At 41.9% G+C, this 25,159-nt stretch overlaps 1 protein-coding gene across 1 annotated transcript in view; it reads left to right on the top strand.

Annotated features, from left to right (window-relative positions):
- The first annotated feature begins 9,987 nt into the window (after positions 1–9,987).
- Positions 9,988–25,159, top strand: part of fgfrl1b (fibroblast growth factor receptor like 1b) — a 43,978-nt gene continuing 28,806 nt past the window's right edge. Inside the window, exons 1-2 of the mRNA XM_017475099.3 lie at positions 9,988–10,109; positions 10,218–10,297. Coding sequence (XP_017330588.1) covers positions 10,225–10,297 — 73 coding nt within the window. The 5' untranslated portion in view covers positions 9,988–10,109; positions 10,218–10,224. The remainder of the gene's footprint in view (positions 10,110–10,217; positions 10,298–25,159) is intronic.

Genomic DNA, 25,159 nt, shown 5'->3' with positions numbered 1-25,159 from the left:
TATATACAAATTACATTAGGCTTACGTCACATAGTATCACACAGAGTTTCGGATGTTGGTTTAAGTACGAAAATGTATAAATGAGCACAGATGATACCAGTATAGGTATTGATGCATCCCTACTTCCTACAGTAGATTTTCAAGTTTTGCTAATGCTGTCCGACACATAGTGATATTCTGAAAGGAATTTATTTGATCAGAGAGCAGGAGGTGAACAGACGCCGGTATTAATATCAGCGTTTGAAAATCGCTCAGTGATCTCAAATTTGACAGAGAGTCCAACCGGAACAAATTTAAAAGCATGCAAAAAAAAGGAGCCGAGGGATGGATCACGGAGCAAGTGATGGTGATGGGGCGTCCACAGAGAAAACACGCACCAGGGAACCCAGCGAGGGAAGCCGCATGGGTCTCTACTGTAAATGTGTGCTATCGCGATATTTTTTTTTATACCAACCTTTTCGCTTTCTGAGAGAAAGACAGAAGCTCATCACCTGCAGGGCTCAGAACATCTGAACTCAACGAGTGACTGAAGTCATTATAGCGGTACGCACAAACACTGCTGGACTGCTGCCATCCTTTCACTCACTCCAACGCCCGGCTTTGTTGTCTGTGAATGGGTGTAGATTATAGGAGCGTAATTCCTTTTCTTCTCCTTTTTGTCTCGCAGTTTTTTGATGTCATCGAAAAATGTCAACAGCGGTCGCTCTGCCCGGAAAGAGCAGCATGAACGCCGTGAGCGTGTCCTCGATGGAAAGAAAACTCCCTGGACGATCAATCTGATTTATTCCGACACACCTTTTTAAACACCTGGGAAAGAAATAAAGATGAATTAAACGGACAAAAAAATAAAAAAATTGTTCCCTGGAATGTTCTATTACAATAATACAGTGAATCAACACAAATTCGTTATCGGTTTGTACACATGAACCAACTATAAGAAGTAGACCAGATCATCATTTTTTAGCTCGCCCGAAGGAAATTAAAAGCTTAGTGTGATGTTTTGGTTGGCTAGAACCCCGTGACTAGCCTAAAAAGTGTTAGCTCACATAATGTAATAATATATATGTGGTGGTACGAGGGTACGAACAAGAAGGACGACAAGAAAAGCAGAGATTAAAATAACAAAATTTTGACTATATTAATAAAAATAAATTAAAAAAGAAACACCACACCTCAATACATCGACTACGCCATCGTAGGGACCTCCTACCGGGGAATCGGCCTTAATCTGAGAGCCACAGAGCTCACAGGTACAAAACAATTTATTTAAGAAACCAAATAAAATCGTCAGCGTGAACAGGTCTCTTTACACAAAAAAAAAAAAAAAAACTATAAAAACAAAAAAAGCATAAGAAACAAACACACAATCAACTTACATACATACCACACAAGAATTGGGTCGGCACTCACGATCATCCACGACAATGGTGACAGTAATCTCCTACTCGAAAGGACACGGCAGCCACCGGTGAACATACAACCGACACACAGCAACCCAAAAATCGATCCCAGAGGTCAGTGAAGGACACCACCACCGAAGGAAAGGAGAAAGCACTGAGCTCCCTGACTTCGGCCACCCAATTCTGGAAAAAAACAAAAAAAAAACAATGCAAATGATATGAACCACTAACATACTCCTACATTAAACACACAACCATCCATGAGAACTATTGCACACACTCTCCAACATGTTCCTCCTAAAAGTAGACCACGTTAATGTACAAACAATAAAAACCAAACAAGACCCGTAAGCCAAAGGATACGCCGCGTGCGTCCCTACAGTTTGGCTACCGTTACGGATTCCCTCGCTGCGTTGTGGTTCCCATAGCAACAAGCATCACGTTCTAACATTTCTTAATCTTTTGATCCTGTCTCTGCCCCCTTTCCAGATCGATACCTGATGGTGTCCAGCTGTTTTGTATCACTCCTCGATTCGCGTGCTCATTTATACCCCCGCTGCGTCTAAGATTCTTTCGTGTGTATTTAAGTCTGAGTTAGTTCTGGTTTCGCCGTTTTGATTCTCATTAATTCTTCCGTTTATGATTATGTGTCCGTCTTTGTCTTGCGTTTCCTTCCTGTGCCCTGACCCCAAGCCATAGACTCTGACATTAATTACCCTAAATAAATCGTACGCTGAGTATACCCACCCTCGTCCTGTTGATCTCTCCCACATGTTAGAGCTATGAACAGTTGGAATGTATGAAACGTTCACTCACCCTGACCTCGGTTTTTAATTTATTAACTACAAGAAGAACGGGTTAGGACGGGTCAGCCATTTCCACTAAAGAGTGCGTGAACGCGGCTGTAATTTGATATTCTGGAGGTTTGCTGCTTGAACCAGCGAACTGAAGGAGCAGAAAGTTGACTGATCGGGGAAAGAAAAAAAAAAAAAAGAAAAAAAAACTTTCCGCACCCTGACCTACATCTTGCTTCAAAAGTCGAAAAGTATGATAATCGTGCAACGTCTTGTTTTCGAGCACAGACGATCACGATTTCTGACCTCGAGGCACAGCGAGTGAAGCTGATGCGTCTGTCCTCACTAATTTGTTTCTCTACAGCAGTGAGAACAGAGGGCAGGTCATGCCGGCTTGCACAGTTCCACTCCACACGAGTGTTAAATCCATATGGTACATGTGCGTATGTGATGAGCAGGACGATCTCTTCATTAGCGTCTGACACGGAGTAACGACGGGATACATTTGGCCATTTTAGCACCTTCTCTCAATTAGCGCTTGCTCTCGTGCATCATCAGGGTTGTCAGACAGCCACGGCCTGAAAAGTACTCTCTCTCTCCCTCTCTCTCTTTCTTTCTCTCTCTCTCTCTCTCTGTATTCTACTTCCATTCTCTCCTCCAGTTTATCCTCAGTGTCAGCACCATTCGGCTCTCTGTATTTATCTCATCGGAGCACTGGGCTGCTTTGGGAAACAGACAACTAGGTGCTACTTGCGCTGAACCCGCCGTCGATTTGCTACGGCTGTGACAGTTCGGATAGTCCATAATACCACGTCGAGGCTTTTAAATTCCACCTGACCAGCCGAGGTGATGTTATTACGGCCAGCATAAAGAATATTCTGACATATGTATTATTTTTTTCCGGCTCGTTGCTGGAGGGTGGGACTCAACAGTGTGTCAGTCGGAGATGCTGTCAGCACTTTTTTTTTCCCCAAGCCTTTTTGTAATCTTGTGTACTGGCAAGGATTTGCTTATGCTCGCTAGGGCTAGTGCAACATTTAAATCTGGTGTATATATATATATATATATATATATATATATATATATATATATATATATATATATATATATATATATATATATATATAATTTTGCTGATATTTAGCTCTTAGCCCATGTAGGATCCATATCAATATCAGCCACCTTGGCTTTGTCAAGGACCTTTTTTTAAACCGTCGTTTTTTTTTCATGCATAATTACCAAATGGCGTTGTCCATCCATCCATCTTCTATACCGCTTATCCTTCCTTCAGTGTCACGGGAAACCTGGAGTCTATCCCAGGGAGCATGGGGCACAAGGCAGGGTACACCCTGGACAGGGTGCCAATCCATCGCAGGGCACAATCACATACACACTCACACACCCATTCATACACTACGGACACTTTGGACATGCCAATCAGCCTACCATGCATGTGTTTGGACTGGGGGAGGAAACCAGAGTACCCGGAGGAAACCCCCGCAGCACGGGGAGAACATGCAAACTCCACACACACAGGGCCACGGTGGGAATCGAAACCCCCGACCCTGGAGGTGTGAGGCGAACGTGCTAACCACTAAGCCCAAATGGCTTTTTATTCACTAAATATGCTCACTATATACTGTAGGTTATAACCTAAAGGCTTCTTTCTCAGGGTGGAGCCTATTTAGCTCGGATTAGATGCTGGTGTTTCACAGAAAAAAATGGTTGATGATAAAATGTTTGAAATTCAAAATCTGGTCTCTAGATTTTTAACATTACAAACAAATGCTGAAAATGAAAGCAATATTGAGATGGCAGTAAAATTCATTCGGACAGCCCTGGCGTGTATGTAAGCAAAAGCCGTGCCCTACGTTCACCTCACTGTTCTTACTTTCCCAGCATTTGTGTACTGGTGATGATGGAGCGAGAGAGAGAGAGAGAGAGAGAGAGGGATGAGAGCCAGCACAATAGATGAGAGAAATCAAGGAAGCTGCTCACATGGCTGTGAAACATTCCTAAATCACCTCCCACACACACGCCTTCTTCTTTCTGAAGCGAAGGGCCCGGCGGGGACGTGTGGGTGGAGGTTGAAGTTCTCGACCAATTGGCTTTATTACCCGCAGGGGGCGACAGAGTGGGAGAGAGAAGTGAGACCCTAAGAGTCTTGGGAGCATGGGTATGAAGAGAGATTTCATCCTGCGGTCCTGTAGGAGTCATGGGCACTTTAGCTTCAAAGGATTCATACACTTGAGAAGGAAACAGAGATAATCATAACTCAAGTAGAAGTGAAGGAAGCATGGCGTTGGTGCCTGTCAGTCTCAGAAAAATAGGAGACGTACGATTGTACCTGTCAGCAACTATTATCAAAGTGTCTTTCAGTTACTAAGGGGATGAAGCATGGTCTCTTGGTCTGTTAAGTAGCACCAGGATGTCACTTTGTGAATTTATTTGGCATGATGGAGAACATTTGGCAAGTTTGTTATCTGTGAGTGAAGAGACACGTTTGTTTTTTCGTAGCAAAACAGTTGGGATCCCAGCCCAGTGTCTTTTATTTAAGGGTCATCTAGAGAAATTTGGTGCATTTGGGAAATGAGAAAAGCTGGAGGACACTGACAGAACCATTTTACATGTAATGTGTCATCTTCCATTCAAGTGAACAGCCTTTTTTCTGTTTTCTTTCGAGTCCAGTGTGACTGCTGTTTCACGTTGAAGGAACATGGCTATTCTCTCTGTCAGTCACAGTAGAGGAGGTGTGGCCTTTCTATATATCTATCAGTGTGGCATTTCTCTCTGTTGGTTGGTGACAGTAAAGGAGGTATCAAACTCGTCAACTTTCTTAAGCACAATGTTTCACAATATCGAACTCAAGTGTAAATCACATCACTGGCTGTTTAAAACATTCGATTCCACTCACTGTCTCATTGAAAAGAAGATCCTTCGTTAAGAGTCTACTGGATAATTAAGGGTTCTTGTTTTGCAAAAAAGGGTTGAAATTGGAACCACACATGATTTTATGGAGATGTCAGTGATCCTGACCTTTCTGCTCTCCGGTCCTACCTGATCCATCCTGATGCCCTACCTACCTATCAACTGGAGATTGCTTAGGATGATACCGTTTGGACTACAATTACCACATGCAGTTCTGCACTCAGGTCTCCTTTAGTGAACAGTGGACTAGTTCAACAAACAGACTTCATGTTAAACCATAATGAACTTTCCTTTACTTTCACACTATCCGTCGTGACCCAGATGAGGACGGGTTCCCTTCTGAGTCCGGTTCCTCTCAAGGTTTCTTCCTCATATCATCTCAGGGAGTTTTTCCCTCACCACCGTCTCCACCGGCTCGCTCAATAGGGATAAATTCACACGCTTAAAACCTCCATCCTGTGTTTATATGTTTCTGTAAAGCTGCCTTGAGACAACGTCCATTGTTAGAAGCGCTACACAAATAAAATTGAATTGAAAAATAAGGAAACACTGTTGAGGAACATTCCAATTAGAACCATTTTATCTAAGCTAAGAACTAAGCATAGCCACTAATGTGGCTCAAATCGAGTAATATTTGTATGTGTAGCTTGAGCGATTGTCTAACCTCCTGTTGTCTCTCAGTATTGGATTCTCACAGTGTTTAATATTGTTTTTGCTTAACTAAGATGGATTACATCACTGATATGTGCTATATGTTAATGTGTTTTGATTATTCTGGCCTCCATTTGTTATTTTTTTTTAACCCTGCATTATCCAGTGACTCTGTAAAGAATGCTTGAACAAAATGGTACTTACAAGGTTAAGGGTCCAGATGGCAATTAAGGGTTATGAGTGACCAAAAACATTGTTCTAGTTTGGAGGCACTAGTTGTGCAGTGGGTAACAATGCCACCTCACATCTTCAGGGTCCCAAGTTCGAACCTGAGCTCAGTCCATGAGTCTGCTCGGGCTTCCTCTGGGTTCTCTGGTTTCCTCCAACTATCCAGTACAATGCCAGTATGTGGATTGGGCATTCTAAATTTCACCTAGGTGTGAATATCTGAGTTTGATAGACCGGCGTCCCATCCAGGGTGTATTCCCTGAATAGATTCTGGAGCTACTGCGACCCTGACCAGGATAAAGTGCATTTGTTTATACTCAAAAACTATTTGGATTGCATATAAAAAAAGACACACAAAGACAGACGAACAGAGTTTATTGTAAGAGAAATACAGTCCAACTTGTACATTCAACAACATGCAACGGCTGTTTGACGAGATTAGACAGGAGCATCTTGTATAAACAGTTCTTGCCTGCATTAATGACTGAACGTTGGCGTTACTCACCTCGAAGATTTAGATGGACGTGCAGTGACACCCCGAGCTATTCATATATACAACACGAGAATCAGCTCCAAGTGATGTGCTTCGTATTTTCCGGAGACGGGTGCTTTATGCTCCGTACATGGACTTCCAGCACCACCTACAGGCTGAAAAGACCAAGGTTCTTCCCTCTGGATATTATAAATGATTCCTTCATAAGGAGTGCACGCTCGGAGACAAAACAAATCAATCATTTTATATGAGAGGAGAGGCGAGAAAGAGAGGGAGAGATCAGAATATTACTGGCTTTGACTGAACTTTCAAATACGGCTGAGACGGCAAATGGAATTCCATAACAAATACACGATTCTGTGATTCAATCATATATCGAATGTTTTGGTCAGTTCCAGGTGAATACATTTCAGCGCAAAGATAAATAAATAAATAAATAAATAAATAAATAAATAAATAAATAAAGATATACTTGATTTATTCATCCTGAATGCAATTTTATTTTCATGCCGTTTCTGTTATTGGCTTATTTTTCATGGTGATGCGTACAGAATGACTCACGTTTTCAACGAAACCACCTATTTCCGTTCTCTCAGCGGAGGATTTCTGAGTGGATACATGCACAAAGTAAATATTAACTGGAAAGACGAGGAGCAAAATGGTGCATGAAGAGGAGAAGACAGGTGAAAGAACGAGGGGAAAAAGGAGGAGAGGAGAGGAGAGAAAACATGAGAGTCAAAGGGAGAGGATGGAGAATGAAAGAGAGCAGGAGAAGGAAGCATAGAAGAGGGGAACAAATAGAGAAAGGGAAGAATGACAGATAGGGGAAAGGAAGAGAGGAGGATCTATGTATGAGAATGTATTTTATCATATTTGTGTCCAGTGTTCTATCTATCTGTCTGTCTGTCTGCCAATCTCTCTATCTGTCTGTCTATCTATCTGTCTATCTGTATATCTATCTATCTATCTATCTATCTATCTATCTATCACTAGGAAGGTTAACCATCGAAGCTTGTCATGTAACTGTGAAATTGTAATATCCTCCATCCTGAAGACTTCCCCATGATGGATAACTTAGTTATAGCTTGACCTTTGACTCTTACAAAACACTGACACTGGAGACTCCTTCCATAAATGTTAATAAACATCTCTTTACAGAAAACTTCACTGTATCAATGATGATCTATTTTTCTTTGTTAAAAATCACGTTTTCAATTCATTTTTTTTTTTTTTTAATTCTTACTTTATGTCCACCATACAAGTCGTGGAGAATTAATCAATACTTTCTAACCAATCAGACTTGAGAATTATAACATACATACTGTATATACTGAGGGTACTGGTACCGGAGTAAGCAAGACTATTGCCTTATTTTCTTCCCAATAAAAAATATAAACTTTTATAAAGTGAATAGCCCAAACTGCTAAAACCTTTGGTGTTCAAAAACATTTGACATCTTTTATATTCTATTTTGCACTGTTCATTTTCAGATGGTACTTCTTACAGCGTATATACTTGTATATACTTCATACACATATATCTGTACATCACTGTAGTTACACTATGCATATGGCCAAAAGTATGTGGACACCTGAGCATCACACCCACTGTGCTTGTTGAAGCTTGTTGTTCTTCTCATTCCAGATTTATTCCCCCTTTGTTGTTATAATGCACTCCACTCTTCTGGGAAGGCTTAACACTAGATTTTGGAGCGTGACTATGGGGATTTCTGGTCATTCAGGTACAAGAGGTCTGGAACTGATTTTGGATGAGGGGGCCATGGGGTGCAGTCGGTGTTCCAGTTCATCCCAAAGGTGTTCTAACGTGGGGTTGAGGTCAGGGCTCTGTGCAGGACACTGAAGTTCTTCCTCAACTCCAACGTTAACACACCATGTGTGCTCATGGAGCTCGCGTCATGCACAGGAGCATTGTCATGCTGGAGAAGGTTTGGGCTTCTTAGTTCCAGTGAAGGGAAATTGTAATGCTACAGACATGGCTGTCATAATGAGTTAACAAGATCGTGTGGATCATTTATAAATTAGAACGATGTTTTTTTTTTCTCGCTCAAGTTTGGTGTCATTTTTTTTTCATTCTGTCTTTAGGAATATATTTTAATTTCCCTTATAACAATTCATAAATACTGCATACAGCAATCTAGGCTGGTGCTTAGGGCCCAAATGCCACAAAGGGGCACATATCACACTGACTTATCACATTTACAACAAGAACAACACCACCAACAACAATAACAACAACAACAACAACAACAACAACAACATTAACACGTACAACAGTAACAGAGTCATCTTCAGTAATTCTTCCAACTGTATTCATTTTCCTCCTCCTCTTCTTCTTCTTCTTCTTCTTCTTCTTCTTCTTCTTCTTCTTCTTCTTCCTCTTTTTCCTCTTCTTCCTCTTCCTCTTCTTCCTGTTCTTCTTCCTCTTCTTCCTCTTCATCCTCCTCTTCTTCTTCTTCTTCCTCTTCTTCTTCCTCTTCTTCTTCCTCTTCTTCATCCTCTTCTTCCTCTTCTTCTTCCTCTTCCTCTTCTTCTTCCTCTTCTTCCTGTTCTTCTTCCTCTTCTTCCTCTTCATCCTCCTCTTCTTCTTCTTCTTCTTCTTTCTCTTCTTCCTCTTCTTCCTCTTCTTCTTCCTCCTCCTTCTGTTCTTCTTCCTCTTCCTATTCTTCTTCCTCTTCTTCCACTTCTTCCTCTTCCTCTTCTTCTTCCTATTCTTCTTCTTCTTCTTCTTCTTCCTCTTCTTCCACTTCTTCCTCTTCCTCTTCTTCTTCCTCTTCTTCGTCCTCTTCTTCCTCTTCTTCTTTCTCTTCCTCTTCTTCTTCCTCTTCTTCCTGTTCTTCTTCCTCTTCTTCCTCTTCATCCTCCTCCTCTTCTTCTTCTTCTTCTTCCTCCTCTTCTTCTCTTTCTTCCTCTTCTTCCTCTTCCTCTCCTCCTTCTCTTCTTCTTCTTCCTCTTCTTCTTCCTCTTCCTCTTCCTGCTCTTGTTCTTCTTCTCAGGAGGTAGGCGGTGTTTGTTTTCATTCTGTTCCAAAATTGTAAAGCAACCTTGGGTTTTAGAAAGGATATAAATTAAACATGGCATTACATTTATGTTAAACCTAAAAAGAACATTTAAATTGATTATTACTGATATTATTATTATTATTATTATTATTATTATTATTATTATTATTATTGTTGTTGTTGTTGTTGTTGTTGTTGTTGTTGTCGTTGTTGTTGTTGTTAAACCCAACACTGATCGGAGATTATTTGTGCGTCTGCACTTTAGTTGTAAAGTTCTACTAACATGATCACCCACTGAATTTTAAGCAATAGGTTGTAAGCTCGTGCACTGCAGACAGATGGCGGTCTCAGCTCCACATGCGCGCTCACGCCGCGCTGACGCAGCTGAGACGCGGACCGCTCTCTGATTGGCTCTCGAAATTCCGCTGCCTTCTAATTGGCTGTAAGAGTTCCGCTGCTGGACTTCAGTCCGCGGAGGGAGCGGGGCGCGCAGGGAAGCGGGACACGCCGAGAGGAGACGCGGGGGCTGCAGGTTCTGTGTCCCGCTGCTGCTTCTAGCTTCATCCTGCTGTATCCGGAGTGGAATCAGACGCCAGGTGGGTCTGACATTTCACTTTTACAGGAAGCTTTTTAAAGGATTTGCTTGTTTTATGCGCGTGTCTTACACGGTGGCTTCCACGTTCTTCTTTCTGACTTATTGACAGAATTAAAATGATTTCTGAAGCTGAAAACTTCCTCACACTTGCTGGGATCTTGATCATTGCAGTGTCATGTGAAGCCATTGGTGAGTTATAATCTGATCTAATCTGATCACTTGTCAGGTGATGTATGGTTCTGATAAGTAATGATGCATGGTGTAGGTTCAGCATTAGGCTGATCTTGTTTGGGGGATTTTTTTTTAAAAGCTAAAATGATGCCACAAAATATATAAGTGTACAAAAGACAGACTAAAGAAGAGTGTATAGCATGATATTTAGATATTCACTATGACAGGGCCACTGTTTAAAAAAACAATACAGGATTTCAAGACTAAATTCAGAGGGAGAGAAAGAAAAGTTGCAATATTTCCAAAATAAAGTCACAAAATCGCAGAATAAAGCTGCAGAATAAAGTAGCCGTTTTTCAACACGATGTCATAATATATGATATTATGAGGAAAAAGTCACAATGTTTCCAGAATGAAGTCAAAATATTTTGTGAATAATGTCTTACTTTGAGGGGGGAAAAAAAAGTTATAATATATGATATTATGAGGAAAAAAATCACAACAGTTAGAGAATAAAGTCAAGATTTTGAAAGAAAACAGAAGTCAGAATAGGATATTAGAAGAAAAAAGTTGCAGTATTTTGTGAATAAAGTCAATATTTTGAGGAACAGTTCTGACATATTATGAGAAAAAACATCTAAATATTTCGAGAATAAAGTCATAATATTTACAGAACAATGTCACATGATGAGATTTTCGATAAAGTTGTAATATTTGAAGTATAAATATGACTTTTTTTCACAAAGTCTTGTATTTTTATTTTTTATATAGTGGCCCTAACAGTGCCTTATTATTATTATTATTATTATTATTATTATTATTATTATTATTATTAGTATTATTATTATTATTATTCACAAGTTCAATATTCATACAAAAACAATTTTTTAACACTATAAAAAAGGGGGAAATGCCACATTTGTTGTGTCCAATCATATACTCGGTTTACGTACCAGGGGTGTAACGATATGATGATTTGGATCAATAAAAGTTGATGATTAAAATGAATCGATGTAACAATCATACATCAATTATTATCTAAAAACGACAAACAACTGCTGTGTGTGTGTGTGTGTGTGTGTGTGTGTGTGTGTGTGTGTGTGTGTGTGAAATATAAATAGCAAGATGATTTGCCTGTGAATAGTATACTTTTAAAACAGTCCTTCTCTCCATCATCATCATCATCATCATCATCATCATTATTTGTGAATTAACGTTAGGCCGATCCCGGATTCTGAACAAATTTAGTTAGGAATCCATTTGTGTTGTCTTACAACACAATCTCTTTAAATCATTTGTTAAATTATTTCTCACTGAAGCAGCTCACTACCTTATTCCGCTGCGCAATATGGACTATTACAATACAGTCGATATTAACTACGAAGGAAACGTGATCTCAGTTCAAAACGATCACCTGCTGGGTTAAACGGACTCCCGCTGTGTCAAATCAGCACCTACAATGCTCAGCTAGACTCACTTACAGAGATTCATTGAAGTTATTTAAACACCCTATGCCTCGCTGAGCACAAAAGTTTGAGTTCTGATGAAATATTTCCTTTAAATACATTGTTTTGAATCATTTAAACTGTTTGTATGTGTGTGTGTGTGTGTGTTAAACCTATAGTAGGTTCGTTTATGTTTATCATGGATTCTGTAAGTTTATGCTCAGGAGTTCTTATATTTATAATCTTGATTCTATATTCAACCTTAAACAAGGTTTTAAAGTTAAAATTGAAACGTGTATGCGTTCTGAAATGGTGCGATTACGTGAAAACAGTTTGAACACAGTCACAATCGAGAGCCGAAAGAAGGAGGTTAAAGGTTTGACCTGATCCGAAGAAGGAATAAGTAAGGTTTTAGAAAGAATCTGTGGTGAATATTACATCTGACGTGCTCATGAGAGGAAATAAACGATGCTGGAGGTAGCTAGAAAGGGAAAAGACGGGCTAACGCTCAGGGGTTCCCAAACGTTTTTGTGCAAACGACCCCAAATGGACATTTTCATGACTCCTTGTTATGCATGTAAATCCATATTAAGTAAGCATACGTCAGCATATGTTCTTGAATTCTCATATTCTTGACTTCTTAAGGCAGAGCTACTCAGTGTTGTAGAGGAAATGGCAAAAAGGATTTTTATTGCCGAACTCCTAGGCTAGTGCAGGATAGCGAACGCGACTATGTGTGAACACTCGTGACGTTTCAAAATATCAGCACACACAATCTTCACTCATAGTTAGAGCGATATTTGTAGCATTCATTGGTCAAACAAATGAGTGAGACTAAATTGGAGATGCTTTATTTATTTATTTATTTATTTATTTATTTAACCAGGAAAAAGACTCACTGAGATTAAACGTCTCTTCTACAGGAGATAATCTTTTGCAAGATGATCAGCCGAGTTTGCATATACAATCACACAGCAAAGTTGCGACATGCAATACCAACTCCAACATAAAACATACAACCAGGTCTCAAAACCGTCTTAGCATACACCTTTTGATGAATTTGCTCCTTATTCAAATGGAAAAAAAAAAAAAATATATATATATATATATATATATATATATATATATATATATATATATATATATATATATATATATATATATATATTTTCATCTTTTCCAACTTGACTTAAGGGTACACAAACTTTTGCACAGTCGTAGGTATGAAAAGAAAAATGCCTTTAAGACCTCACTCGAGCACTTCAGTGAGTCAGGAAGTCTGCGTATATACGCTAGATTTAGACACACACACACCCACACACACACACTGGCCTTTTGAAGCCTTCCCACTCCTGGCCCCTGCCCCTGGAGCTGGTTGTTTTGGTGTGCGCTGGTTTGTGGCCCCTGCCAAGTTAAAAAGCAGTGGAGATAAATCAGAGTGTAGGGACGATGACACCTGCTGGCAGGGAGCCTCCATGGACAAGGACAGACGTGGGACGTTATATGGACGGGATGGATGGGAACGTCTCAGTTTCGCGCCGTCCTCCGTCACCCCGCTGAGAGCCCGAGCGCCGCTTTACGGTCTCTGTGCGAAAATAAAACAATGACTTTTACAGATAAAAGGCAAGGCGGTGTGTAAATTTACCCTTTTGAACGTTCTCATAACATCGGAGCTGCTTTGATTCGCAACACTCTCAGAGACGACGTCGCCACGAGGATCGTTCTTAACAAGATTTAAACATGGTGAACGTTTCGCGAATAAAAAAATATTGATAGAAGTAATAAGGTCGGTCTGAGGATCAAGGATTGGATCAAGATTGAATTGCATGGAAGCTCTTCTACCATTGGTGTGTGTGTGAATGGTTGAATGAGAACCAGTGTAAAGCGCTTTGTTTATTTAGTTCTGCCCCGGATACGTTATTTCACACGCTTGATTCTTAGTACTGTGTCTCGTTACCTTGACGATCAACAACTGTGTTTATGTTTTGTGCTAGTTGTTCATGAATCCCTTGTTTGTCCTGAGCGGTTCTGACACTGGTTATGTGATGTTGAGATCCATCTTTTCAGGCCCTGTTTACACTAGTGCGTTTACATTACATTCACATACCTGTTTACACCAGTGCGGAAAAGATCCTCGTCCACACCGGCGTTTCCGCCGTGTTTCAGAAACGATCTCCGTCCACACTACACGACCGAAAAACGCATGTCACATGACCACTCGTGTACACTGGGCATATGCGCATACAAGTGTATACAGGAAGTCGGTTGCTTGTTAAAAAAAAAAAAAACGGCGTTCCATGTAGGTCTTACGCCGCTCGAAATGAGATTTGTTGGCGATTTCTCGAATCGTAGCTCGCCTCTTGCGCATGTAGCAGCTGCAGTATAATAAAATACAGAATTGAACCGCACGGTGGCTGGTAAGAATGACGACCAAGCCAGCAAAGCTCGCGTTTCAGTCTCCGTGATGTTGTGTATACGATCAAGGTAGCGTAATCATCATATGGTACCATGACGAATCAGGGAAGGATACGCGATGATCCAGAAGACCCAGTCAGGTGGCGAATATAGGCGAAGCCACGCCTACGTTTTCAAAAGTCTTCGTTTTGGTCTATTTACACTGAAACGCGATCCCGGAGTTTTCAGACTAAAGCGGGGTCTTCGGCGTTTCCAAAAGTCTTCGTTTTCGAGGGTGGAAAACGCCGGGAGTAGTCCAGACGACAGGCGTAACCGTAGCAAAACGAAAACGCACTCGTGTAAACAGGGCGTCACTCTGAGGACCACCGAGGGACTCGAACACAACTATTACAAAAGGCGCAAAAGTTCACTGACGCCCTAAACTGTAGGTCAGAATCCAATCCAAGCACAAGGTTGAACAGTTAAGGGTTGTTCCTCTTGCTCAGGGTCCTGCTGATGCATATCTGACTTTCTAGCGGTTCTTGGGATTGAACTCACAACCTCCTGATCTCTGCGTTTTCCCGCTGAGCTCGCACCGTCCCTGAGATAGTTCATTTAAACACTGTTTGCACTGTGAGGTGTTCCGCCCGGTCAACGAGCTGATAAGAATGCGGACAGATCTTCAGCTCTGGAGAAGTAAACAGAGTATTGTCCTTTGTGTTTACTTCTACATTTGCTGACCTGCTCACTCCCACCTGAGTCTTAAAGCATGTATATGTGTGTGTGTGTGTGGGACACGTTGAGTCGGAGGAGGGAAACGTACACAGTCTTTGTTGTGCTTGGATTGCTCTTTTACTTTGTCTTGCCCGTAGTCTCGACTGGAATGCTGCGGAGCCGAGCACTTTAGCGCTGTTTGTGTGGCGAGTGCAATCAGGGGCTGTTGAGTCTGGATAAGGGTGACTGGAGGTAAATACAGAGCAGGGAGAAATGACGGGGCAAAGGTCAGAGTGGTGAATTTGTGCATTGAAATAAAATGAGCCCATAAGAAACGCATTTGAAATGAACTGACCAGTCGACTTATACTTATATACTACTTCTAACCACAGCGCTGTTGGATTCTCATTTCTGATTGGTCAGAAGTTAGCAGCTACAACAGATTTGCGGGTTAAAACTCGCACGGGGACTTGTACGTTAACGGACGGCCCACGTGAACACATTTTTAACCGTTCGCAATCGTCGATACGGGGACGTTTTCTGTAAGGAGATGATTGTTATGCATTTTTGGAAGGAGTCTCAACAGTCAGAAGTAAAGCTTCTGACACAAGGGAAGTCTTCAGGACAGAGGACGTTCTCGCTTTCTGGTTTCTCAGGAAAGCGGCACGATGTGTTCTTTTCGTCTTTCAAAAAAAAGAAAAAGAAAAGAAAAGAGAAACAGATGAAGGAAAGGACTGTTTATAGCTGCTGTAACGTAAGTGATAACAGGAACTAACTTGTTCGCATGACATTCAATGTAAGTATAAATGGATGAAATGCTCGACATGTTCGTTAGTAAAGTATAAATTATAACCGTCGGGAGATTTTGCTGTCGTAGGAGACGGATAACACGGTTCAGGATGTATGTTATGAGAAAATAATCCACTTCAGATCAGGATTGGTGTGGATTATTTTCCTATAATAGCATGAGCTGTTCTGTGTTATTCTTTACATAACTATGGAGGAACTAAGCACGAACAAATGAGTAATACTATATATATATATAACACCTACTAGTAAGTACTAATGCATGCTGGGTAATTACTCAGGAAGTAATAATAGGCTAGATGTTTGGTTTATGTAATCTTTTACATCTTGTCTGGTTTGTGTTTGCTTTTTGATCTAGAAAGCGCTTTATGTCAGGTGTGTAATGATGACAGAAACTGATGTTGTTTGTTTAGGTCAGGTCATTATTGTCAGGTGAATTCCTTTCTAGAGATATATATAGATGTATACGACTCAAGGCAAGAGCTTTAAGAACTTCAAGTGCTTGCAGTGGTCCGTTGTGAAGTTATGAGTAAATTAACGTGACATATTGCTTGTACTTCAAGTCTAAAAAATCTTCGGGAAATGCCCAGAGTGCTCTGGATCCACACTCATTCTGAGTGTCATTAAACTGTATGAGTCTAGGCTACCTCACACACACACACACACACACACACACATGCTCCCACATGCCATCCAGCACTGAAGAAAGTCCCTGTACAGTCCTGAGGAATGTTTTCACTTCTTGCTAACCTTGCTATTTCCTGTTTCTTCCCGGTTCCTGCTCTTTCCTTTAAGGTTTTTTTTTTTTTCACGTCTGGAAAGCATGAAGCTCCTCGCAGCCCCGAGCTCAGCCTCTGGGAGTGTCGGCATCCACTGAAATCGACTCACGTGTTCGAGCGATGTTTTGGCTGAGAAGCCGAAGCTGGATTTACATACTCTATCATGCACAGGGCTTGATGTGGACTTCTAACAAAAACAGCGTGTTTCCAACACAGGCACGCTCGTTTCCATATGTTTAGAGAGGAGCAGGCATCAAAGCACGCATGTGACGGTCTTTAAAAAGATTCTGCGGTAAAAGTCTGTCAGACATGACAAAATATTAGCGAGAGATTTATCAGGAAAGACAACAGTGACGGCAGGTCGAGATCTCACATCTTAAATCGGATCCAGGCCGCGGATTTGTAAACAAGCCTGTCCAGATTTTCTTTCCTTAAAGGTACTGAAGAATAAAGATGAATCTTTTGTCTGGGATCGTGATAATGGAGTCAGCTGATTTAGCTTTGATTAACAAATGCGTATGTTTAAAGCGAGGACTCGGCGGGAGTTCTGTCCCGCGTTGGCCTTCTCTGCAGGTGTCCGCCTCCTCCGCTTCATCAGGCAGATAACGGCTCTCTGCAGGCGCTGTCGCTTATCGCACGAGTGATAATGGAGCCGCTCGGCTGGAGCCATGCAGCCTCCGATTTAAGGGAATAACAGTCCAGCGTTCGGGAAATTTAATTATACGTGTTTGCCCGAGTTAAAGGAATTACTGTAGTGTGATAACCGTTTTCTCTAATGGGCCTTCACGCTATATTAACGCGTGTTTATTGGAGAGACACTACGACTCAGGCCTGACTAAATGACACATGTGTTCTAGCTGAAATAGTAGATGCTCTTGTAGGAGAATAATCAACAATGGGTCGGGGTTACAGTATGAAGCTTATTCCTCTTATACCACAGCGAGGATCGCAAAGTATGAACAACGTGTCATACTTTTTATCCGTTTACAGATACTTTCGATGTTGTGGAACATCCGCGGAACAGGTTAATTCGTGTCATCAGAGCAGCTTTAAACAAGTGTTTATGCCCCAGCGTCTCGTTTTTACTCTTGAAGTCAATAAGTAAAAAAAATAAAATAAATAAATAAATAAATAAATAGACACAACTTGTCATGTGACCGTGTAACCGCGAACCAAGCGTTGCAGCTTGTTACAAAGTACTGACTCTGGATACTCCTTCCAAAATTGTTAAATTAACATCTCCCCGGAGAAGACTCAAAGCATCCACCCTGTGTACACATCGGATTGAACGCCTTAAAATGGACCTGAATTCAACGGCGCTGTTGTATAAAAGAGTATGGCATTTTCTCCTAGCCCTACTTCTCTGATACGTAATGTGAAAAGGCTGATTGTTCAGCAACGTTTTGGTATCCGTCAAAAAGTCACATGTTTCGAAGTATCATTGATTACCCACTGTTGTCCGCTTAAAGCGCTCGGCGTAGCTTAACTTTAAACCGAAGCATCTATCGGCCAATCAGAGACGTTTTGCGGCTGAACATCAGTCTCCGTCGCCGAACATGTATACAAGAAACCTGCATTAACATTCAAATAAATCTCTCACCACCCCATCTGTGGAATATTTCCCGGTACTGAAGTCCCATTTAACTTGACACTCTGATGAGTGCGATATGGCCAAAAGTATGTGGACACCTGACCATCACATGACCTATAGGTGCCCATTCGCAAACGTTGACCATTAACATAGAATGCATCCCCCCTCTTTGTTATAATGTGCTCCACTCTTCTGGGAAGGCTTTCCACTAGATTTTGGGGTGTGGCTGTGGGGATTTGTGTTCATACAGCTATAAGAGCATTAGTGAGGTTGATGTGAGGAGGCTCCAGTTCCAGTCCATCCCAAAGGTGTTCAGTGGGGTTGAGGTCAGGGCTCTGTGCAGGACACTCACGTTCTTCCACTCTAACCTTGGCAAACCGTGTCTTTATGGAGATTTGTGCACTGGTGCACTGTCATGCTGGAACAGGTTTGGGCCTGTTGGTTCCAGTGAAGGGAAACTGTAAAGCCACAGCGTACAAAGACAATCTATACGATTGTTTTTGCCAACAGTTTAGGGGAAGAACCACACATGAGTGTGCTGATCAGGTGTCCACAAACTTTTGGCCATATAGTGTATCTGTTGTGGCTGGTCGGAGTGACGTGAGCATTAATGAAAAGTCTTGCTAACTGATTGGCTAGAGCAGTTGTTGTTGTTTGTTTGTTTGTTTGTTTGTTTGTTTTAAAAAAGCAGATTCCACAAATAAATGATACAGCCCATGGGGCTGGGCGGTCCAAAAATATTTGAAAACCAAATATTTATTTGTGACACAAAAATATCTGTGCATCTCGTTTGCTATATTTGTCGACCGCACTTTATATGTGTGAATCGCTTACGGTTTATTTGTGGATCTTGTTTTATTTTTGTTACACAACAAAATCGTAAAATCGATCTGGAGCCTGTCCATTGCTAGTCAATCACAGGGCCCCATTCTCAGACACATTCACGCCTAGAGGCTATTAAAAATGTGAAAATACTTTTTTATTTAAAAACAATCCACCTACAGATATGTTCTCGGAAGGTGGGAGGAAACCGGAGAACCCGTCGGAACCGCTAATAATAATTCAGATTGTTGTTATTGTTATTTGGTGTGCTGTAGGTTGAAGTACATCGTATCGCTCTTAATGTCATCTGCGTCCTGAAGTGTATCGAGCAGGACCCGAAGGCGAAAAAAAAAAAACACAAGTCTTTCCTGTCTGTGGTTCTTTGTGATGCGTTCGTATATGTGAAAAGGTGTTTATTTAGCCCTAGAGTCCCTCAGGTGCTCATTACTATTCATTATATTGTACTGTAAGTTCCACGTGATGTTTCTGTTTCATTAGGAACATCATTTCACGCTCGTAAAACTCGTCAAACGTCAGCCTCTGATGTGCGGCGGTGTGTGTCAGAGTGTGCATGTGCGTGCTGCGTGCTTTTTGGCTCGGTGCTCGAACTAATTAAAACGTTGCTTGAGGCAAGATCACTATTAACAGACTTTCAGAAAAGCCTGGCATGTGTCTAAAAGGGGTTAGGGAAGGAAACAAAAACAAACAAAGTTTACCTTTTTACATTCTTAGCAAAAAAGCTTTTTTAGTCTAAATAAATAAATAAATAAATAAATAAATAAAAATAAAATAAAAACAAAGGTTTGTTTGGCAGATCTTTCGGACTGTGTGTGTTCTTTGGCGCTGTAAATGCTGAGCCAGTTAACCGACACTCTTAAATGGGAAAATGGTTCAGTTATTAAATTTGAACATGATGTTCATGACTCGTATTCAGAGACTACACACACACACACATACACACACACACACACACACACACACAGATATATACACACATACATGGAGCATGTTAAGATCAACTTTGCGTTCAATCTGAGAAGCATAGCACACTTTTCCTCCTTATATTTTTTAAAAGCAGATGAGAAGCAGCACTCTTGTCGTGTTTTGATGGGCCCGGGCTCGCCTTTGTAGTACCGATCTGCCCGAAACGACTCACTTTATCAAAAGGCCGGGCCGCAGTATTTCAGCCTGCAGTACCTCGGGTAAACAAGGCGCTTAATGAGCTGCGCTTGCTCTCGTGCGGCATCACTCCGACGCAGCTATTTGAGAAGCGTCGGTATTTATGGAGGAGGCATTAAAACATAAAGGAGAGCGCTGAGCCTTTGAACTTTTTTCTTTTCTTTTTTTTTTCCCCTCCCTTTCTTTTTTATCAGTTTAATGTTTGAGAGCATGAATAGCTCCGGGAGTTCGGCGGTATCCCGTCATGTGAGTCTGATCCACTCGTATACTTGTTGCTTGTGGTCGGGTGGAGTGTTTGCACAGGTGGAAGCAAGGCAATGTGTTGTGAAAAAGAAAGATTGCCGCTGTTCCTCCATTTTTCAGCCCGTTCCTGTCGGAGCGATGTTCTCCTGGATCACTTCTCTGGGTGTGGGAAGCTCTCGGGCTGCTCCTGCAGATCTCCTTTTGTCTTGCCTTTTACAGGTGGGATTACTCAGCAATTCACCGAGAGGATTACAGCTGTCCAAGCTAACCAGCCTGCGCCGCTTGCGACGTCAGCTCTGAAAGACGCGATCTTGCCACCACAATGCTTCTGAACATCCCCAGTGTGTGTATTTGTTCAACTGACATGTTTTTTCAGAGGCCCGAGATTGCAGCGCTCAACAAAAATCGAGCTTATTCGTTTTCGCATTTCTCTAAGTGCAGCTTGGGTCCATTATTCGTGGGTCGCTGGCGATGGACTTCTGGGTCGTTGCTTTAGGTCAGACTGAGGGAGGAGTGAGGAATCTAAAAAGCTTTTTAAAAAAAAATGAAGCCTTACAGCTTAAAAGGAGGATGAAGCATAGCATGTATTTTTTTTTTTTCTTTTCTTTTTTTTTATAGCATGTCTTGCTCTGACAGGCAAAGACCTAACTGAAGAAAAGGTTCAAGACACAAACATTCAGCAGAGACACAAAAGGACGGAGATATAAAGTGAATAAGATGATTACAGAGGGAGATTGGAGACAGAAAAGGAGCAAATCAGGAATAGAAAGGTTGCGTGTGATCGCCTTGGGCTCGGCTTTTTTTTTTCTTCACAAATAATACTTGTAATATACAGGTGCTCGTTACTCTGCTGGAGCTCCAGTTAGCCCGAATTATCTTGCGCCCCTGCCAGGCGGTTGGTGCGTTTATGAGGCCAGGTTGGCGCGCTAGGACTTTTCCCTGTGGTCCCAACCCGTGGTGTTCTTCAGGAGGAAGGTATATAGGGTGCTATCTTACGCTGGAGTGACTCACAGGTTTAGTATTTCACAGCAGCAGGTCTGAAATGCTGAGCAATAACAAAGCTAGTCAGCGTTACTGTGATTCAGTCCAGCACACACACTCCCTCAGTCCAGCACACACACTCCCTCAGTCACCTCTCCATAAGTCACGAACGAAGGCAGCTGGTGTTGAAAGGAGATCTCGAGAGCTTGAGGTTTCATTACTCCAGTTGTCAAGCTGAGATCCATCACAATTGTAGCTTCAGTCTGGTGTCTCAGTTGGCTCCAAGACTGGAACACTGTTAGAAAAAAAAGACTGGAACACTGTTAGAAATAAAAAGGTTCCTCAAGGGTTCTCTGGATCTGGACATTCTAAGAAAATCGAGTTCCTCAAGGATTCTTTGGGTAGTTAACAGTCCTTAGCTCCAGAAAACTTTAACTTGAAACCCGCTGAAAGAGGAGAACACTGGTGTAGTTGAAACCCTTCATGGTTATTTGATAGTGCAATGGTTCTGGGGGAACCCTTAAATGTTTTATGTAAGAACCCTACAATAAAGTGTAAGGGTAGGAACTTTTTAAGTAGGAACTTTTTGTTGAAGCTAAGAACAGTCTGTTATAGAATGACACGTCTTCTGGGAGTTCCTCCGGAAGTACAAAGTGAAGAACCTACGGGAATATACATTTGAAAATTTTCACATTCTTATAGCTTTATGAATGGGTTCTACAGTTTAAAAAATGTATCTTCAATGATCGTCTTTAGGGGGAATCCTTACTGGTTCCATGTAAAACTCTTCATCAAAGTGTATAACACTTTTACCCAGTTCATATATACATATAGTTAATATAGTGCTTTTTAAAGAGTACACTTAGATTTTTCAAGTATCTTAGCACCAATGGCAGGTCTGATTATGGTCCTCAGAAACAAAAATGCAGAGATGCATAGGGAGAACTCATGGTCTTTGTGTGCCAGGAGAGATGGAGGCTTGCATGTTTACCAAGCCTTGACCCCATGCTGAGATTCATAGCCTGAGCATCGGGGCAAACAATCACAGGCGTCAGTTGTCGGCATTATCACCCCGAGATAAAGGAGCCACATACCAAAGCCATGAGCCATGTTTGGTCTAACTGATGTATCACTGAAAATAAACACAATCCTACTGTGTACAGCTATTTTGGAGCCAAGGGGAGGAGAAGAGTGATGCCACTAAATCACATGATACCATGAGATCAAGCTTGAGATAACCTACCTAGCCGTGTCTTCTGATTGGCTGATGCGTTATCTCAGTTTCTTCTGCACAGGAAGTAGTAGTGGATGCATTCCTGCTGCTGACACATACCATGAAAAGAAAAATGCCATGTAATGACTGTATACTACAGCACTCTGTAAAGAAAAGTATGTTTTCCAGCATGGACAGGATTTTCTGTTAGATTATGCAATGTGCCAGCTTTCAGGTCAAGTGTTTTTTCGTAGTGTAGCAGCAATAGTGGCAGCAAAAAAAAGTTCCATAGTATAAAGTGACTGATGCAGGTACTTTATGTAAAGTACAGTGTGCAGTAGTACTGAGTCTTACTAGGTTAGTGTGTGTGCAGTGGTACGAGTCTTACTGGGTTAGGTGTTCGACTAGCCCATGTGAGTATTGGGAGGCAGCAGGATGTTGAGTAATCTGACTGCCTCAGGGAAGAAACTGTTACAGAGTCTGCTGGTGGTAGCACGGATGCCACTGTACCTTCTGCTAGATGGCAGGAGGGTGAACAGTCCATAAGAGGAGTGAGAGGTCGTCCGTAATACTGATGGCTTTGCGGATGCAGTGGTTGTTGAATGAGGTGTTGATGGTGGGTAGAGAGACCCTGCGGTCCTCACTATCTGCTGTAGGGTCTTGTGATCGGAGGCTGTGCAGTTCCTGTACCACACAGTGAGACAGCTGGTCATGACGCTCTCTAGCGTCCCTCTGTAGAAGGAGGTGAGGATGGGAAGGGGAACTTTGGCTCTCTTCAGTCTCTGCAGGAAGTGGACGTGCTGCTGGGCTTTCTTGACTAAGCAGGTGGTGATGAGAGTCCAGGAGAGGTCCTGTCATGTGCACACCAAGAAACTTGGATCTTTTGACTCTGTCTACAGTTGTTCCGTTGATATGCAGTGGCGAGTGGTCCGCTTGGGTTCACCTGAAGTCGACAATCATCTCTTTACTCTTATCAACATTAAGAGATAGATTGTTGTCTCTACACCATTCTGCGAGCTGGTTCACCTCCTCCCTGGACGCTGACTCATCATCGTTGCTGATGAGGCCCACAACTGTAGTGTCATCAGCAAACTTGATGTGATTAGAACTGAACTTTGCAGCACAGTCATGAGTCAACAGGGTAAACAGCAGTGGACTGAGCAAACAACCCTGGGGGGTACCAGTTTTCAGTGTGGTGGTGCTGGAGGTGGAGTTTCTGATCCTGACGGACTGGGGTCTCCCGGTCAGAAAGACCAGGATCCAGTTGCAGAGGGAGGTATTTAAACCTAGCACAGGCTCAGCTTTGTTCTCATTTGTCGTAGGATGATTGAGTTGAATGATGAACTGAAGTCTATGATCAGCATCTTTACATAAATGTAATTTTTGTGGAATGTACACCGTGACAATGAGCAGGGTGGGAAACTCTCTGGGCAGGTAATATGGTCGGCATTTCACAGTCATAAACTTCACCAGCGATGAACAGTAGCTTAAAACCACAATGGCATTCCTGCACCATTTGTTGTTTATGTAAACACACAGACCACCTCCGCAAGTCTTTCTGGACCATGCTGCTATCCTGTCGGTGCGATGTGCGGTTAGCCCGGCTATCTGAATGGCTATGTCCGGAATGCTGTCATGGAGTCATGTTTCCATAAAAATTAAAACACAGCAGTCCCTGATTTCACACTGTAGTTTGAGTAGGCCCAGTTTATTGTCAAGCGAGAGAACATTGGAGAGGAGAATGGATGGTAGAGCTGGACGGCCTGGGTTAGCCTTTAGCCTAGCATGTATGCCGACTCTCTTTCCATGCTTCCGCTGCCTCGTACACTGTTTTCAGCACCCTCTCTTCCGGCCAGCAGCATCAGGCAATACCACAGTCCCAGGGCCTGGTTCACGTAGAAGCCCGAGGTCTCACAGCTCATCTCGCAGTCCATCATTTATTCTTCCTGAGCTTTGTTCTCCAATGTTCAGCAGAATTTGGTGAATGAAGACATGTACACCGGTGCTTCCAATGTACATCTGTTTAAACCGTTTCCAAATTGATGTAGGCTACACGTAACATGCCCCATATTAGTGGACCAGAAGTGGCCGCTGCATGCTACCGCACTGTCATCTTGAAACCTACCACATGTTACCAGCAACTGTTGGTCTTAAACATCCAAATGGACCAAAGGACATGGTCATTGAAGACAGCTTGAAAGGATTTGTTCGTATCTTTCTAAAGATTACGTGCTAAATAATTTCACAATCTGTGTCTAGAGCGAGTAAACGAAAAATATCAAGAATTATCGCTCCGAACCACTAGGATTAATTAAGGCTTCTAAGGTTGGTTCTACTTTCAAGTTCAGATTAAAAGGAAACTCTGTTGTTGGATTCTTCATCTCTTAGGGTTCCCTGGAGAGACAGAAAGAAGAACCTTTTAATGCACCACATGGAACATAACTAAATTCATTACTAATTAATGTAAACACTCTTAAATGTTCCATCTGGAGGAACCATGTAGAACACTTTAAAAGGTGGTTTCCTTTTCAGAAAAGGTTCCCCTTTGGAAATCTAGAACCGTCCTTCAGTCTGTCCACCTGGGGAACCTCTTATAGTTTCTATGTAAACACTCTCCTATGGGTTTCCTTTTCGGAAAGTAGAAGCATTAATTATTCAAGGAACTTTTAAGGAACCTTGTTTTAAGACCCTGCAGCTTATGTTGATTATATA

The sequence above is a fragment of the Ictalurus punctatus genome, chromosome 8, assembly GCF_001660625.3.
Source record: "Ictalurus punctatus breed USDA103 chromosome 8, Coco_2.0, whole genome shotgun sequence".
Classification (NCBI taxonomy): domain Eukaryota; kingdom Metazoa; phylum Chordata; class Actinopteri; order Siluriformes; family Ictaluridae; genus Ictalurus; species Ictalurus punctatus.
Note: the sequence above shows the minus strand (reverse complement) of the source record. Positions and strands in the feature narration are given on the sequence as shown.